This window comes from Plecotus auritus, assembly GCF_963455305.1.
Source record: "Plecotus auritus genome assembly, chromosome: 6".
Taxonomy (NCBI): Eukaryota; Metazoa; Chordata; class Mammalia; order Chiroptera; family Vespertilionidae; genus Plecotus; species Plecotus auritus.
Genome location: NC_137773.1, coordinates 162,358,212 through 162,377,639, shown reverse-complemented (window position 1 = coordinate 162,377,639; position 19,428 = coordinate 162,358,212). Strand labels below are relative to the sequence as shown.

At 40.7% G+C, this 19,428-nt stretch overlaps 1 protein-coding gene across 5 annotated transcripts in view; it reads right to left on the bottom strand.

Annotated features, from left to right (window-relative positions):
• CMC1 (C-X9-C motif containing 1) overlaps positions 1 to 19,428 on the bottom strand; it is a gene marked incomplete at its 5' end in the record, with an annotated part of 76,035 nt that overhangs the window by 46,262 nt on the left and 10,345 nt on the right. For 4 of the 5 annotated variants that reach the window (XM_080675996.1, XM_080675993.1, XM_080675995.1 and 1 more), the window contains one exon: positions 10,740 to 10,829. The exons of the other annotated variant lie outside the window; for it this stretch is intronic. In XM_080675996.1, the coding sequence (XP_080532122.1) occupies positions 10,740 to 10,829 (90 nt within the window). The remainder of the gene's footprint in view (positions 1 to 10,739; positions 10,830 to 19,428) is intronic. 5 annotated transcript variants of the gene reach the window in all.

The window sequence follows — 19,428 nt, the reverse complement described above, 5'->3', positions numbered from 1 at the left end:
AGCTTATGGAAAAAAACAAACAAACAAAAAACACCTTTCTTTGTGGAAGGGAGCCTGAATTATGCATCAGATAATTCTGATGTATAGCAAGGATTGAGGACCGCTGATCTAGCCTATGTGTGAGAGATGAACATCAAATGCACTCCAATTATAATGACAGAGAAGAGGTTCTACAATAAAAATATGATTTGAATTTCATCATCTGAATAAATCTGACCAGGGGAAATGAGAAAGGAGAAGGTAATACAGAAGAAATTGCATGAATCCTTCATCACTGAGCATTGAGTAATTATGTCCACTCTAAAAATCATGGGGACTGACAAAACTAAAGAGTTCCTTAATAAATCAACCATATGTATGTTGAACATATGGTCTCCTAAGGCCAAAATAAGAGAAAAACAGTTTCAATTTTTCACACTAGCACATAAAAAGTATGATTAGTCAAACCTTCTATATGATCATAAATTCAACTTTTCAAAAGTTTAAAGTTTATGAGCTAGGTATAAAATAAATCTATGGGAGATATGCCAGGCACAGAATAGGATGCAACATATCTTAAACTTGAATTTGTACCCTGTACTGACTGACATATTTTAGGGTTCAATGACTGTCTAGCTCCCTTGAAAATGAGTATGAAATTTCCAAATATGGTCTTGACTCTTCTAGGATGGTCTAGAGTTCAGGCTGTATATCTGAGTGATGAGAAAAGTAATCAAAGGCTGCAGCTGCATTAATCTGTACTGAGTTGGAACAGAACTGCTACTACTAATCATAAAGGCATCCTCCAACACAATTAAGGGCTACTGTCAGAATGGAAATATCACCTGAGCTCAAGGATCCAATAGGCTTAGAAAGACAACTAAAAGTTCTAGTCATGTGTTTGATATTAACCCATGATTTCACTGGAGGCTAATCAATGAAGAACTTTGGGAAAGAAGACAGAGTTTGGCAGGTTCTTTGGCAACCTCACTGTCTAGGGAGGTGTAAGTGTGGTAATGAACTACAGAAATACTTGGCAATAAAACATGGTGAAGTTCAGAAAGTTAAGAGGAAGCTAAACTTGTGTGTGATGACCTGGGAACCTTGAATAACAATAATGTGTCCTAGTAAGTCAAATTCAATAAGGTTTTCTCAAGCTTTGCTAGCAGAGATATTTAAAGTAAGCAAAGACATCTAATAATATGGATTCAGAGTTAAATCTGTGCTGTGGTTTTGATTGGACATCATTATAACCAGTTTTAGGGTTATGGTGAAGAATCAAAAGGATAAAAAGAATCATTATAAACAAATGATTCATTAATGCCTTTTAAAGGTATGAGCACAGGTATTACATTAAAACTAGAGACCCGGTGTATGAAATTCATGCACTGGGGGGGAGTCGGGGGGAAGGGGTGTCCCTCAGCCTGGCTTGTGCCCTCTCACAGTCTGGGAGCCCTTGGGGGATGTCCGACTGACGGCTTAGGGGGATATCCACCAGCTGTGTTTCTTGCTCTGGAAATGTTCTCTCTCCTACTTATCTCTTCTTCTCGCAGTCTGGGACCCCTCACTCCTTACTGCCCACCTGCTCGTTGCTCCTTAGTGCTGCCACGTCCCGCCACTGCTGATGCGCTCGCCAGCTGTCAGCCCAGCTTTTGGCTGAGCGGCGCTCCCCCTGTGGGAGTACACTGACTACCAGGGAGGCAGCTCCTGTGTTGAGCGTCTGTCCCCTGGTGGTCAGTGCGCATCATAGCGACCGGTCGTTCTGGTTGTTTCACCGTAAGGGTTACTTAGGCTTTTATTACATAGATGCAGAATAAACTACTGGTGTTGATTGGGGGGTATGGGGAGGGAGAAGCATCCTGACACTGAACTTTCAGATTATGTAAGCAGAAGTCAAATGCCATTTAAATTCAGAGAATAAACAATAAACTACTGTTTAACTATTTAGCCATTCTTAGACCAAAGAGATTTTTCTTCAGCTTTGGAAACTGAAAATAAAATAAACTGTTAGATTTAAAAATCTGACAAATCCAGCTAATCAATTTCTCTAGAAAAGATAACCCTGTATAATAAAAGGCTAATATGCAAATTGTCCCTTGACCAGGAGTTCAACCGGGAGTTCGACCAGGGGATAGGGCCGGCTGGCTAACCGCCTTCGGCCCCACCCCTTATTGCCCCCAACCCTTATCGAGGACAGGGCTGGCTGGCCAACTGCCCATGGCCCCTCCCCACAGCCAGCCCCACCACTGATCGGCCACCTCACCCCAACTGGGGTTGGGCTGGCCAGCCAACTGCCTGTGGCTCCTCCCCATGGCCAGCCCAGCACAATTGGGGCGGGCCGGCCGGATCCCACCCGTGCATGAATTCGTGCACTGGGTCTCTAGTGAATAATATATGCCTAAGGACATCTGTGAGAATGAAAGAAAGACTGTCACAGTTAACTAGTAGAAATACTACACTGCAATTAATGCTCATCCTCACACAGCAGCATGACACTTCATAAATGCCAGAGGTTATGCCACTGCAGTCTGAGAAGAGTGTCCCTTCATCTCTGGCAAACAAACATCATTGCCTGTCAAGTTCATGAACAACAGCTTCTAGTTTTAAAAGAATTTAGAAATGAAAATAGTCCATTTGTTTCTTAGAATACATATCATACTCTATATTTTTAGCATACATAATATGTACTGTAACAGATATCATATTTGGTAATTTTATATATTATCATAATACATCCAAACCAGTATAAAGATATGTTACATCTCCACTTCAGTGTTGGTTAACGTTGGTGAACTGGTTAAATGGCAAAAATATATGTGGTAATGACAGTATTCAAACAACAAATGAAATCTTCAGCAGGTTCAAGTAACATGGAGAGAAGATTGATTACGGTGCTCATTTATATAGCCTCCATTTGTTTTAATAATTTTTTGATAGTTCTCTGCCTGCAAACCTCTGAAAGACTGTCCTAAGCATTCTTAATTTGATTTTCTTTTTTTGTCTATTCATGTGTTTGGAATTTAGCAAAATGTAACATACTTCAGTTGTATCTGACAGATAGAAAAGGGTAGGCATAGAGGCCCAGTGCATGAAAATTCATGCTCTGGAGGGGGGTGTCCCTCAGCCTAGCCTGCCCCCTCTCACATCCGGGAGCCCTCAGGGGCGGGAGGCGACCTGGCGATCAGGGGAAGGCGATGCCCCATCACACCTCTGCTGCTGCCACTGATGGCAGCACAAGCCTTGGCCGGCCCCGGTTACCTGAGCCTCGGGCAGCCCTGGTTGGCTGGGCAGCCGCCATCCAAGGCTTGCCTGCGCCTTGGGCCAGCCCTGGTGCCTGGAGGACTGAGGGGACTGGGGGACTCCAGAGGCAGGCGCACCGAGTGGCCGGGCCCGCCTTGGGGGCGAGCCCGGCCTTGCCGCGCACCTGCAGCCCCAGGCAGCTGAGGGGACTGGGCGCCGCCATCTTGTGGCTGTGGGCGCCGCCATCTTTGAGGGCATGGCAGTCAATTAGTTTATTCCCTCCTTATTGGCTGTGGGCACCGCCATCTTTGAGGGCGGGGCAGTCAATTAGCATATTCCCTCCTTATTGGCTGTGGGTGCCACCATCTTTGTGACAGCGTGAGGGTTAATTAGCATATTCCTCTTTATTAGATAGGATAGCTCTTTGATGTTTCAGAAAAAAACAAATAATCCTTGCTTTCTTATATTATATATAACTGGAGGACCGGTGCATGAAATTCGTGCACAGGGGAGGGAGGTGTCCCTCAGCCCAGCCTGCACCCTCTCCAATCTGGGACCCCACGAGGGATGTCTGACTGCCCTCTGGGATCGGGCCTAAACGGGCAGTCGGACATCCCTCTCACAATCCAGGACTGCTGGTTCCCAACTGCTCGCCTGCCTGCCTTCCTGATGGCCCCTAACCACTTCTGCTTGCCAGCCTGATCACCCCCTAACCCAGGGGTGGGCAAACTTTTTGACTCAAGGGCCACAATGGGTTCTTAAACTGGACCGGAGGGCCGGAACAAAAGCATGGATGGAGTGTTTGTGTGAACTAATACAAATTCAAAGTAAAGGAGTGGAGGGGAGAGCAAGAGAACCGGATAGAACAGCCAGATCCAGCCCGCGGGCCCTAGTTTGCCCAAGGCTGCCCTAACCACTACCCTGCCAGCCTGATTGATACCTAACTGCTCCCCTGCCAGCCTGTTTGGCCCTAACTGCCCTCCCCTGCAGGCCTGGTCACCCCTAACTGCCCTTCCCTGCAGGCCTGGTCCCCCCCAACTGCTCTCCCCTGCAGGCCTGGGTCCCTCCCAACTGCCTTTCCCTGCAGGCCTGGTTGCCCCCAAATTCCCTCCTCTGCCGGCTTGGTCACCCCTAACTGCCCTCCCCTGCAGGCTTCATCGCCCCCAACTGCCCTCCCTTGCAGGCCTGGTCCTTCCCATCTGCCCTCCCCTGCTGGCCTGATCGCCCACAACTGCCCTCCCTTGCAGGCCTGGTCCTTCCCAACTGCCCTCCCCTGCTGGCCTGATCGCCCAGAACTGCCCTCCCTTGCAGGCCTGGTACCTCCCAACTGCCCTCCCTTGCTGGCCATCTTGTGTCCACATGGGGGCAGGATCTTTGACCACATGGGGGCAGCCATCTTGTGTGTTGGAGTGATGGTCAATCTGCATATTACTCTTTTATTAGATAGGATAGAGGCCTGGTGCATGGGTGGGGGCCAGCTGGTTTGCCCTGAAGGGTGTCCCAGATCAGGGTGGGGGTTCCCTTGGGGCGTGGGGCAGCCTGGGCAAGGGGCCTGTGGTGGTTTGCAGGCCGGCCACGCCCCCTGGCGACCCAAGCGGAGGCCCTGGTATCTGGGGTTTATTTATCTTCTACAATTGAAACTTTGTAGCATGGAGCGGAGCCAAGCCTTCTGCTTGCTCCATGGCTGCTGCCATTTCTGCTTGGATTTATGTATCTTCTATCATTGAAACTTTGTAGCCTTGAGTGGAGGCCTAGGTCGGCAAGGGCAGGCAGAAAGCTTGGCTTCCTCCATTGCCAGGGAAATCCAAGCCTCCCTCCTGCTTCTGTGGCCATAGCCATCTTGGTTGGGTTTATTTGCATATTCGCTCCTGTTGGGTGGTGGGCGTGGCTTGTGGGTGTAGCAAAGTGATGGTTAATTTGCATATTACTCTTTTATTATATAGGATTCCTTTAGAACCAAGCCCCACCTATTGGTCAGAAGATCAAAAACATGGCAATAGAAGAAAATGATATAAAAGAAACATTAAAACAATGTAAAAGGCCCAAAGGATGAAAGGAGTTGGTAAGTAGGAGAATATAGCTAGGTTAAAGAAAGTTCTAGGCCATCCCTGATGACAATGTACTTTTTTGGTCTTGATCTGTCATCACAAAAGAAAAAAAAAGGTTCTTATTATTTTTAAAGTAAACTTCAGTCTTCAGCATAGAGACAGTATCAGATGTCAACTATGCAATCCAAAAAAGCAAATATAATGAGGATTTTTTACAAAATACAGCAATTCAGTGACTCTCTTAATGGAGGCTCTATTTCCAGAAGTGAAATTTATAATTACTAGAATGCATAATTCACCAATATACATGACAAAAAATATTTTTAAAATATTACTAACATTGAAAATATAAATCATTAAGTTAGCAAAGTGTCAAAACACATGGGATCCATGACTGGTTTAGCTTAGTGGATAGAGTGTCAGCCTGAGGACACTCTTATCATTGATGTTTCAATCTCTCCCTCCCTCTCTCTTCCTCTGTGAAAACAATAAAAATATTTAAACATGGAAAAAGTCACAAAGTGGAAAGTAACCTCCAAAGGTCATCAACCACTTCCTGAAAGCCACAAGTTGTTAACTCCCAGATCCAAGAAAAAAAAATGATTCCACCATCATGCTTGGTGGAAGGGAACTTCTGTTTTGGCTTTCAGGAGGGCGAGACTATAAAAATTCAATGTAGAATTTGAATCATGTCATTGTAGATAAAAGTTAAATTTTACTGTACTGATGAGATAGATATTCTAAATATTATCTGCTACTAAAGATAAATTTTATGTTTAAAACATAAGGTGAAATGTGCAACTCAGACTAAATCAGTGTATAATGAAAAACAATAGTGTATATATAGATAATGAAGGTATCATGGAAGCTGGTTAAATTTTATAATGAAGAGAAAACTAGTAAGTATATAGCAACCTGGCTGAAATTGATATTCATTAGGGTACTCTTCACATCAATAGGGAGCATTTGGACTCTGTGGTCTTTATCAGTGTCCCAGCTGGTAATGGTTGAAGGTTAATGCCTTACCCCATTCTGTTCAATTTTCTATCCTAATTAGCCCTCCAAATCTATAGCTGTGAGCACCAAGTGTCTGTGCTCAAAAGAAACTAATTAATGCTAGCAAATTAGATCAAGTCCAAAGATCCAACAGCCAAACTCTTAGTTAAATGCTCCTTGTTAATAGGAAGTGTAGCTGTCAATAACTGCTGTTGGTGACTATAATGAGGCATCTTGCTTTCATTGAAAGTGATTTCATTTCTCTTTGTCCCTCAAAAAGCTGTTCCATTCCCTTCACAAACCTAAGTTGCTGGCAGCCTGACCCAATTCTTATGATCAACTGGGTTGCAATGACATGAGAAAAAAAAAAATCAAACAGAAAAGCTTTCCTACATAACCATGTTTCAGGCATTTAGCAGAAAGTCAGATCACTTATTAAAATTCCTATATCTTTATCTAAGAACTATACAATGTGTAATGCTTTTATATAAAATCCTGTAATTATTTAATAAAGCAAAGGTGATAAATAGTAAATAAATTATAATGGAAGTATCCTAATTCTAATTTGCATCTTGTTGTTCAGTTTAAATGTAGCTGTTGCTCAGCCGCTTAAGTAATACCAATGTTATGTTCTTTCTTAATTCACAAGGTTATACAGGAAGAATACTAAGGATTATTCCTTTATAAAGTAATCAATTTTAGATTCTAAAAAACACTGTTTTGAACCATATGGCCTGAAAAAAATCAATATATGATTATCTATAAAATTTCAATTGTTAAAAAATCAATTGTTATAACATGTTCTAATAATTACAAATACATTGAAATAACCCAAGTTTTAAGATGCTTTCAATCTTCAGAAGATTTTAAGTATGTTAATAAGAGAAACTGAACCATGTCAACAGCCTAAATAATGTAATTTTTTATGAAGAAGCAAAAATTAAACATTTTTTCTGTACCATTACAAACTGGTAGTTGTGGAACACAAATACTTTAAACTTATACTCTCCTACATTTCAAAAACGAAGTTTCATCATCTACGAGTAAGAAAAGACAGTTCTAAAACGCAAAGCCACACAATCATTCTGCATTTTCATCTGAATCATGGGAGTAAAAAGTCAATCTATCACTCTAGATATCAAATTAATATGTTACAAGACTGCATAAATACAACTCACATTTACAACTTTAGACCAGTTACTTATTAAAGTATATTTTCCTGGTAGTGAAAAGTTAACTCTAACATTGTAATTTTATTATCCATTTTTAAGTTGTAACCTCCCCACCTGAATCAGGATATATATATATATGTTAAAGTTGTATGAGGCAAGTGAAAGATTATCTCTTGAGACTATCAGCATACCTGCCAATGCCAGATGTGCACTGAACCCTGCCTGCAGGTGCCAATGGGTTAATTTTCCCTGACACATGGGGGAGTGCGGGGGTGTAAAAGGAAAGTGCTCTGATTAAGCAACTAATTCATAATGAAAGCAAGAGCAATACCATAGAATGACACTAATAAATTATTGGTAATTTATAAACAAACTTATTTATAATCTAGAGGCCCGGTGCACAAAATTCGTGCACGAGGGGGGGGGGGTGTCCCTCAGCCCAGCCTGCACCCTGTCCAATCTGGGACCCCTCAAGGGATGTCCGACTGCCCTCTCACAATCCTGGACTGCTGGCTCCCAACTGCTCACCTGCCTGCCTTCCTGATTGTCCCTAACCGCTTCTGCCTGCCAGCCTGATCACCCCCTAACCACTCCCCTGCCAGCCTGATTGATGTCTAACTGCTCCCCTGCCAGCCTGTTTGCCCCCAACTTCCCTCCTCTGCCGGCCTGGTCACTCCTAACTGCCCTCCCCTGCAGGCTTGATTGCCCCCAACTGCCCTCCCCTGCTGGCCATCTTATGGTAGCCATCTTGTGTCCACATGGGGGCAGCCATCTTGTGTGTTGGAGTGATGGTCAATCTGCATATTACTCTTTTATTAGATAGGATAGAGGCCTGGTGCATGGGTGGGGGCCAGCTGGTTTGCCCTGAAGGGTGTCCCGGATCAGGGTGGGGGTTCCCTTGGGGCGTGGGGCAGCCTGGGCGAGGGGCCTGTGGTGGTTTGCAGGCTGGCCACGCCCCCCCGGCGACCCAAGCGGAGGCCCTGGTATCTGAGATTTATTTATCCTATACAATTGAAACTTTGTAGCCTGGAGCGGAGCCAAGCCTTCTGCTTGCTCTGTGGTGGCAGCCATTTCTGTTGTGATTTATTTATCTTCTATAATTGAAACTTTGTAGCCTTAAGCAGAGGTCTGGGCCGGCCAGGGTGTGCGGAAAGCTTGGCTTCCTCCATCGCCGGGGAAACCCAAGCCTCCCTCCTGCTCTCTCCGTGGCCGCAGACATCTTGGTTGGGTTAATTTGCATACTCGCTCCTGACTGGCTAATGGGCGTGGCTTGTGGGTGTAGCAGTGATGGTTAATTTGCATATTACTCTTTTATGAGATAGGACTAGAGGGCCGGTGCACAAAATTCGTGCATGGGTAGGGTCCCTAGGCCTGGCCGGTGATCAGGGCCAATTGGAGCCTTCTGGCTGCCAGCTGGGGCCTCCCTTTGTTCTGTGCCGCCCCCTGGTGGTCAGCACACATCATAATGAGCAATAGTACTCCCGGTCTAACTCCCGTGGGGACACTTTGCATATTAGCCTTTTATATATATAGATTACATATATAGATGGATTTAATTTAAATCTAATTTATAAATGGAGTTAAACTGGAATATGTCCAAGTAAGTCATATAAGAAACAGAAATGACCATCATACAATGCCAGTTCTGAGGAACTATTCTTCTTTTTTACTGCCTCCATCCATTAATCGCAAAGGTCATTCTCTAAGGAGAGACATCAGAGGAACAGAAATATTCCCAGCATCCAAAGTCCCAAAACTACAGTTGACACAGCCTGGCTTCCCTAGAGAAACCTGTAGTGAAGTGGCAGCACATCACTCCCACTAAGAATTACTGTGGTCCATCAATGAAGAAGACTACAGGGGAAAGTAAAGAAGGGGAGCCAGGAAAATAGCCTACCTTAGCAAAATTTTACACTATTTCTTTTAGCTGGCCATTCCAAGAGGTAGATTATTTTGAAAAGACATTTCTACAGTAATACTGCCAACTGACTTTTTAATAATTTATAGCCTCATTTTTCACCTCCCACTGGTTTGCTTACATTTTTCACCATGTTACATATTAATCAACAATATATCTCTAGGTTTATAGAATATAGCGAGGTTGTATTAAAAATATTTTAAAACATTCTTTAAAGAAAGCATACATATGTGGGTGCATAGTACATCCATTTTCAGGGGTGGGGAATGTCTGGCCCAAGGGCCATATAAGGCCAGCGAAATCATTTGGTCTGGCCCTGCCAAGGCATTAGGGGTGAAGCAATTAAATGTTTGACCAAATATAGCAGGCTAATTTTTAAGTCGATAATTTTGTATGGCCTGAGAATCTATAATAATAAAGGTATAATATGCTAATTAGACCAGACAGCTGAATGTCCTTCTGGAAGACCTTTGGATGAAGCTGGGGCTGCAAGGGAAGGAAGCCTGGGTCCCGGGTGCCAGAAGGAAGCCGGTGCCGGCAGCCTGGGGAAGGAAGGCCTACTCTTTTTTTTTTTCTTCTTTTTCTAAACATATTTTTATTGATTTCAGAGAGGAAGGAAGAGGGAGAGAGAGACAGAAACATCAATGATGAGAATCATTGGCTGCCTTCTGCACATCCCCTATTGGGGATCAAGCCCGCAATCCAGGCACATGCCCTTGACCAGAATTGAACCCTGGACCCTTCAGGCCACAGGCTGGTGCTTTATCCACGGAGCAAAATTGGCTAGAGCAGGAAAGCCTATTCTTGCATGAATTTTGTGCATCGGGCCTCTAGTAAAGTTATAAATATCCAAATGGCCCTAGGCAGAAAGGGTTCCCTACCCCTGATTTACATAAATAGCTTCTACTCATCAAGATAAAACATTAAAAAAAAAAAAACAGACTCATAATAAGTACTATGGAATTCCATTAACAATTCAGCAATAGACAATGACACCAGAGAAAATCATCTTGAAATATATTCCTGTATGAATATGTTGACAGATGAAAACAGGTACATGTTTTATTTTATGTTTCTTCTTGCTCTATCAAAACCAACAGAGTGACTTGTTTCTCCAAAATACTCATACTAAATCTCTATACATAACTATACTTCTGGGGGGAAAAAGCGTTTTTTACTAATAATTTGAGAGAATATTTTTAAATTGTAAATGAATTCAATATTATCTGGAAGTTCTGAAAGCTGAAACCCTGGTTTCTCAGTGAAAGGGTGAGAAACAATTCATACATATTAATTCATTGACTACTTGACTCTAAGGCTAAGGATTAAATTCAGATCATATTATAAAAAATGTATTTGATTTTTATATGAATATTTGAATATTACCTTGAACTTGTTCAGAACATCTCTCTCGGGCCTTTTCTCTCATTATTTTAGGGATCAAAACATCTTTTTCAACATGTCTGAGATGCTGCTCTGAAAAAAAAGGAGATATTTCTTTAATATAGCTAAGTCTCAAGTAAATCACCTGTATAGGGGGGAAATAAGCACTGTGGTTTACTTAAATAAAAGCCTATGCAAATGTGTTAAAAACTAAATGTTTCACAACTTCATAAAATTGTGATTATTTCAGTCACTAAAAATCATTCCAAATAATTATTATATACAGCAGAAAAAAATGTAAGACATAGGCAACATCTTTCTAAAATTTCTGCAAACTATATTTCATGTAATCTTGTCAAAATTAAGCCATAGACTAAAAGATTATAATTTTTTTTAATTAATATAATCCACAAGAGGAGTTTTTATCAATACTAAGATACAAGGATAGATGATGATGATGTTTATTGATAGTGAGATCCAAGATTAAGAGACACACGAATAATGTATTTAGTAATAAGAGTGGTTTAAGAAAGCCAGAACTGGCAGAAGAAAAAGTGGAACTATTATGCGTATTTAAAAAAAAAAAAAAAAGCCTGTGAGATTTCTGTGCATTTTAAACACAACTTCCACAATTAGATTAAAGTAGTAGACTGAGAACCTGCTACAGAGTCCCCACCTGCTCCTTAAATTCCTGGAGTCCTGAAAAACAAATGGAAAGTGTCCTGGCCAGGTGTTCCAGTTGGTTGGAGCATTGTTCATACACTGAAAGGTTGCCGGTTTGATTCCTGGTCAGGGCACATGTCTGGGTTGCAGGTTTGATCCTGGGTCGGGGCCTGTGGGGGAGGCAGCTGATAGATATTCCTTTCACTTCCATGTTTATCTCTCTGTCCCCCTTCCTCGCTTTCTAAAATTCAATAAAATCATGTCCTCGGGTAAGGATTAAGAAAAGAAGAAAATAAATAAATAAAAACAAAGGGAAAGTGTCCTCAGGGAACTAAAATGATCAAGAATCTCTAAAAGACAAAAGGCAGATGAGATCAGATTCCAGGAAGTCGTTTTTCCCCAAGACAAGTGGGGGTTGCTCCATGCTCAGAAGCAGCAAAAATAAGGAGCAAAATTCTTCCATTGAGGAAATAAAGCTTTATTGGTTAAAATACATGAGTAGGCGCCAAGTGAGTCACATCTGCTGCTGCTTTCAGACCATGGATAAAAGAGGTAAATAACGGGTAATTATCCCTAAAATTCATCAGGAAGTTTCCCAATATCTCATAACACCTAGGAAGACCAGAAACCCCTAAACTCTTCCTGGTAATATGTGGTGACCAACAATCTCTAAAAGCAGGTAGCTTAGAGAGGGTAACAGGGCATATCAAAAAGCAAACAAAAACAAAACAGCCAAGAATCACCTTAATTTGATGAAGGACAATACACTGTAATTAATCAAGAAGTGACCAACTCCTAAGAGAGTTCAAAGAATAAGGAAAACCCTATTTTAAAATTCGTATGATAAATATACTGAAGCAAATAAAAAGACAGGAGTCCTCGGACAGAAATGGACTATAAATTACTTACACGCACTTAGATGAAATCTTTGAAACTCAAAAATCCTAACAGCTTCAAAAGGGAAAATACATTTCCCACCCAAAGGAATGAGAATCAGATTACATCATATTTCCCTGGCAAGACCTGGATGCAATAATGGAGAAGTAACTTCAAAGTTCTAGGAGAGATTACTTTACATCCAAGAATTATAGAGCCAATTAAGAATGAAGTTAAACATATTTTCAGATATGTAGAGTCTGAAGTTTACCTCCTTCAAACTCTACTGAAAAAGAATGTATCCCTACAGATGTGTGACGAGCCACGAATGGATCTCAGTGATGTAAAACACTGTATAGGGATCCAAAAGACCAGGAATTCGGAAAGGTGAAGCAGAATAGACTCTTCTCTGCTTCACAGTGTCTGAGGCCTCATCTCAGTAGACTCACATGACAGGTGTTGATTTCAATAGCTGCAGAAGCTGGGGCTAGAGGATTTATTCCAAGATGCCTTCTTTCTTCACTATGTATGTGACAACTGGGCTGGCATGGCTGAAGGACAGGCTCGTTGAGGACTGTGAGCCAGAGTACCTATGCATGGCCACTCCATTTGGTTTGGCTTCTCACACAGGGCAGGTAGGTTATGTATGAGAGGGGCAAACTGAGAAAAAATGGCTAGAGAGTAAGTCTTCCAAGATAACCCAGTGAAAGCAGTATGGCCTTTTCTGACCATGTCACGGAAGCCATGCAGCATCTTTTTAGCTACATTATATTGATTTCAAATCACTTGCCATTCTTTGTGGCAAGACCACATCACAGAGAACATGAGGGATGGAAGATAATGTCATGACTTTCTTTGTAAAATAAAGACTGCCACAAGGAGTAACAGAGAATATACTCTGATAAAATAAAAATGAATCCATGATGTGTGAATGGAAAATATATAAAGCAGATTAGAAAAACAGACATTTAATTTACTTATTGAAACTGTAAAGTACTTGAATAACATCATCAACTAACCACCTAACATTTATAAATACTCCACTAAATGGGCTGGACTATGAAACAAATCTCAATAAATGTGAAAGAATTTACCATACACCTTACCATATGACCCAGCAAACATACTCCTCAGAATTTATCCTAAAGAAATAAAAACTTAGGTTCACACTAAAAGCTGTATATAAATGTTCATTGCAGTTTATTTGTAACAGCCAAAACATGAAAATAATCCAAAAGTCCCTCAACTGCTGAATGGATCAACAATGGTTAATCCAGAAAATGGAATATTACACTCAAAAAAACAGAATGAAACTACTGATATATAAACAGCAGCAACTTGGATGGACCTCAAGGGCGTATTGCTGAATGAAAAGAAGATCATCTCAAAAAGTTATTTATTCTATGATTCCACTTACATAAGATTCTTTTTTTATATAGTAATTATTTTTTAAAAATATATATATCTTTATTGATTTTACAGAAGAAGAGATATAGAAACATCGATGATGAGAGAGAATCACTGATTGGCTGCCTCCTGCACAGCCCCCACGGAGGATTGAGCCCACAACCTGGGCATGTGCCCTTGACCAGAATCGAACCTGGGACCCTTTAGTCCACAGGCCAACACTCTATTCACTGAGCCAGACCATCTAGGGCAGTGGTCGGCAAACTCATTCGTCAACAGAGCCAAATATCAACAGTACGATTGAAATTTCTTTTGAGAGCCAAATTTTTTAAACTTAAAACTTCTTCTAACGCCACTTCTTCAAAATAGACTCGCCCAGGCCGTGGTATTTTGTGAAAGAGCCACACTCAAGGGGCCAAAGAGCCACATGTGGCTCACGAGCCGCAGTTTGCCGACCACGGGTCTAGGGCAAAGATTCTTAAAGTGACAAAATTAGTGATGGAAACAAATTCCTGGTTACCAGTAGTTAAGAGTTGAGGAAGTAGTATAACTTATGACTTATTAAGGGGTACCATGAAGGATCTTCCTTGTAATAATAACAGTTCTGTATGCTGACTGTGATCATGGTTACTTGAATCTTCACATGTAATAAAATGTCATATAACTACACACACACACACACACAAGTACATGTAAAGAGTGGTAAAATTTGATGGTTGAGGATCAACCCATGAATCAAGAGGTCACCACTTCGATTCTGGTCAGGGCACATTCCCAGGTTACAGGCTCTATTCCCAGTAGGGAGCCTGCAGGAAGCAACCTACCAATATTTCTCTTTCATTAATGTTTCTATCACTCTATCCCTCTCCCTTTCCTCTCTCTAAAATCAATAAAAACATTTATTTTTAAAAAATTGGTACAATTCAACTCAGATATGTACCTGAGTAAATAGTATATTACTGTCAGTTCCTGGTTTCCTTAGTTACACTGAATTAAAGCAGTATGTCCCAACCGTTTCACTATTTTGCCCCTAAAGGAGCTTTTTCAGACATTATTTCCTAATCCCCACCTGAAATGTTACTATCACAGATACACTGTGTATCTGTTCATGTACTGTATGCATAACAGTGCTTTATACATTAAAATAGAATGATTTTTCTCCCCCAACATCAATCTTTGCCCCTTTAAAGGCAGTATCATGTTCATTGAAGACATGTACTATGATTATTTAAGATTAGTGGCCCGGTGCATGAAATTCGTGTACGGGGGTGTGTGTCCCTCAGCCCAGCCTGCACCCTCTCCAATCTGGGACCCCTAGAGGGATGTCCGACTGCCCGTTTAGGCCCAATCCTACCGTGATTGGGCCTAAACGGGCAGTCGGACATCCCTCCCACAATCCAGGACTGCTGGCTCCCAAACGCTCGCCTGCCTGCCTTCCTGATTGCCCCTAACTGCTTCTGCCTGCCAGCCTGATCCCCCCCTGACCACTCCCCTGCCAGCCTGATTGATGCCTAACTGCTCCCCTGCCAGCCTGTTTGCCCATAAATGCCCTCCCCTGCAGGCCTGGTCCCCCCCCAACTGCTCTCCTCTGCAGGCCTGGGTCCCCCACAACTGCCCTTCCCTGCAGGCCCTTCGCCCCCAACTTCCCTCCTCTGCCAGCCTGGCCACCCCTAACTGCCCTCCACTGCAGGCTTGATCGCCCCCCAACTGCCCTCCCATGTAGGCCTGGTTCCTCCCAACTGCCCTCCCCTGCTGGCCTGATCATCCACAACTGCCCTCCCTTGCAGGCCTGGTCCCTCCCAATTGCCTTCTTCTGCCGGCCATCTTGTGGTGGCCATCTAGTGTCCACACGGGGGCCGCCATCTTTGACCACATGGGGGCAGCCATCTTGTGTGTTGGAGTGATGTTCAATTTGCATATTACTCTTTTATTAGATAGGATAGTATCATTAAGGAAAGCTGGAGAATACATATATTGAAATTGCACTAATTTGCAGCATGATTTGTTTAAACTATGTCAAAATTAAGTTATAAAAAAACCTTTAAAATACACAAGGAAAAGCAAAGGACCTAGGATAACCAAAACAACATTAAAATAAGATAACACATTTGGAAGACTTCCACTACCTAATGAGAAAGTTGTATTAAAAGATATAGCAATCATAGTAGTGGAATAGTGACATAATTAGGATAAGCAAATAGATTAACAAAATAGAGTCTAAAAATACTTCTATGTATATACAGCCAATTTAATTTGACCAATGCACCAAGACTAGTCAATGAAAAAATAAAAGTATTGTCAACAAAGATGTGGACAAACATGAAAAAAATCGATCTGAACCCTCTGACCCCCAACTTCATAGAACCCACAAAAAATTAATTTGCCATGGTTCATAAATTAAAACTATCAAACAGCAAGCCACAGATCAGAAGAAAGTGTTCACAATCCATATATATGTGACAAATTGAATCAAATATACAGGGTGTCCACTCAAAAATGTATACACACTACATCTTTAGATTCTATTGCATTTTTTTCTATTGCATTTTGAAAATGAAATGTATTTTAATAAACACTGCCTTTATAATTATTAAAAGTGTGTATACATTTTTTTGGGACATACTGTATATAGAACACCTGCATATTAATAATAAAAATACAAACAACCCAATAAAATATAGGGGCAAAGGCTTTAATGGACACTTCAAAAAGAAGGTATCAAAATTGTGAATACATACATGAAAAGATGTTTAAAATCATTAGTCATTAAGAAAATGCAAATGAAACCCATGATATCATTTACACCCACCAGAATGAGTAAAATTAAAAACACTGAGAACACCAAATGTTAGGGAAAATGTGGAGAAACTGGAACTTTCGTAAACTATTGCTGGTGGGAGTGTGAAACGATAAACTTCTTTGGAAAACTTCTTGTTAAGTTATGAAGTTAAATATACACCCAACCTATTTTCCACTGCTAGGTATTCATTTACCAAAGACAAATGAAAATATATGTCCAGAAAACAATCTGTACAAGTCTGTTTAAAAATCAGAAACAACCTAAATGCCCAATTGAATACTACTTAGCAATACCAAAAAATTAAGTACTGATACACTCAACACAAGTGAATCTTAAAATTCTGTTGAGAAAAAGAAGCCAGACACAAGACTACATTACTACAGGATACAAGAACATGCAGAATAAATCTCTGGTGATAAACATTAGAACATTGGTTATCTATGCCAGTTGAGAAAGGTACACTTCAAAGGATGTCTTAATTTGGGCATTAAATAAGAAATAACACACTTTAAAAGATATAAATAAATTCTGCAAAGAATTTGGTAGCATATCAACCATTAATTATGATTTTATACATATTTCAGAGCTATCTTCCATACTACAAATATTATAGATATAGCACTTTTACTCATAAAATTACAGTGATTCCCTCAATGTCAATGTGATGCATATATATTATCCATTTGTACAAGAGCCTGCAAAAAAGAAAAATCAAATACTGAGTTTGCTACTATATAGTCACATGAATTTATACTGAGATAAAGAATCAGAATAATGCCACCAGGAAAAATTTCCAAAGCTCTAACTTCTCAACATTCTATCATCACCTGAAAGTCAATTTTCACCTTTTCCATTGGCTGAACTTGTTAGCTCAGATTTTGCTTTGGGGCTCACATGTTCCTGCAAATATGGCAGCACTAGATTACAAGGCTACTGACAACAGTACTTGCTTATGAATCCACAAAGTAACAGTGAGGCAAATCAGAATATTACAGAATCTTTCACTGGGAAGAAGTGATACCTGAAGGGCAAGGTGTGCCTTTTCAATAATAAACATGTTTTCATTTAGCTAATTTGATTATTTAGATACTGCCACTTTTTAAAATTTTAACTTCCTAGTTCCATTTACTTGCTCCTGAAGACATTTCTATACTACTATTTACTCTAGAGGAACGAAAAAAAAGTGTAGCAAATTTACAAGTCTTCTCAGTAGCATCAGTTTTGATCTTTTGGTCCTCTTCTTTATTTAATACCAACAGTCTCAAAATGAAGAGCCCCAGGCAGATGATATCATGTATAGTACAAGGCCAGAACTCTCAATCACTATCTTCACACCAGGAAGCTAGGCAGATTCCAATTCTCCTGAAAAGGACAAAGATACGTATGCTCCTGAGCAGATTTTCATGTTCTTGCCAGCTCCTTCATACCTTCTTGCTTAATGACAATAATAAAATGAGGAAGGGGGTGGGGTGGGCAGAGATCCTTAGGGAAAATTAACACAGTGATAAGTGTTCCATTTACCTTCTTTCCTTGAAATCATACTTGAACTCACACACACACACAACCCCAGAAAATCAGTAGTAAGAGATTACACCCCCATCCTCAATATTCCAGCCTGCCTATGAAATCTCAAGATGAGGGCAATGAATGGCCCATAGTCTTCATAACAGCCCTTTCAGATAAGTATTTTGATTCCATTTTGCAGATGAAGTGGATGCTCATAGAGGTGAAATAACCCAAGCTTCTGATAAAATGGCAATGTCAAGATCATGGAAGACGCATCCCACATCATCTTCAACAGCACTATTACACATCTGAGATGGTGGCCAGTTTAAGGGATTTTAGCAAACAAGGTTATGATAGCTTCCAGTTATGCTGAAGCATGGAAACCCTTAGATGATAGAACTGTTTGTTTCAGAAGCATAATTTTGAACAAGCAAAATTCAATTTTTTACCAGAAAATCAAGTTAAATGGAAATCTGATTATCTGATACATACCATGAAGAAAATCATTCTTTTTTTAAAAAAGCAAGAGGAATGATTTATCAGTTGAAAAACATCTTCAAAGAATTAATAAGAATCTAATTTTTTTATAAGTTCAAACTCTTACAAAATATGAAAAGCAGATCAATGAAGTAGATGTGCTTATTTCTGCTCAGCGTTTGGCTTAGATACCACCTGTGTCCCACAATCGTAAGCTTCATTTGAACTTCTTTGTCCTACCAGCTTTCACTGCTAATAAACATAGTTTACACTAGATGTGCCTATTTCCCAAAAGCATCTATTTCTTGGACCTCAGATTCTGCAGATTGCTAGGTATGAAAACTTCCTCTTCCACCCACATTACTTTAACCAAGATGAGGCCTGAAAGAGACAACAAATCTAAAATTATACCAAAGCAGGAAATCAACTTATGAAATAAGTCATGCCAATTTTAGAAACATGCTGCAATCCCCATTGAGGCCGTAATTTCTTAAATAAAAGGGTTTCACATTTATTTATTTGGTAAAACTTCAAAACTATCTTTTCCTACAAGCAGAGTTTCCCATTGGTATCTAATAGAAATTCAGCAGTGTTATGGGAGACAGAAGTAAATATCTGAGAAAGCAGTAAAGGACAGCATGCCTATGCCTTCTCAGAAATAATAGCCTGGTTATTTTTTCTCTAATGTACATGTAGTACATGGTAGACTAGTCTCAAAACTATGAATGTTCCTCAATGCCTCTGGCTACCCTATCTCTACTGGTTCTTCTTCTTCATCTTACGGTATTTCACTAAATTTTTACTACTTTGATAACAGAATGGGGAGATTATTTTTCTATTAAGTTATTCAGTTACTTCAAAGACTCAACCTTTGTTTGAGTAACTCACAATATCTCTCTTGGCATGGCCTTCAGAGCCAGTCTGAGTTAACATGAAAACCAGTTCCATAACATAACTTTTAGG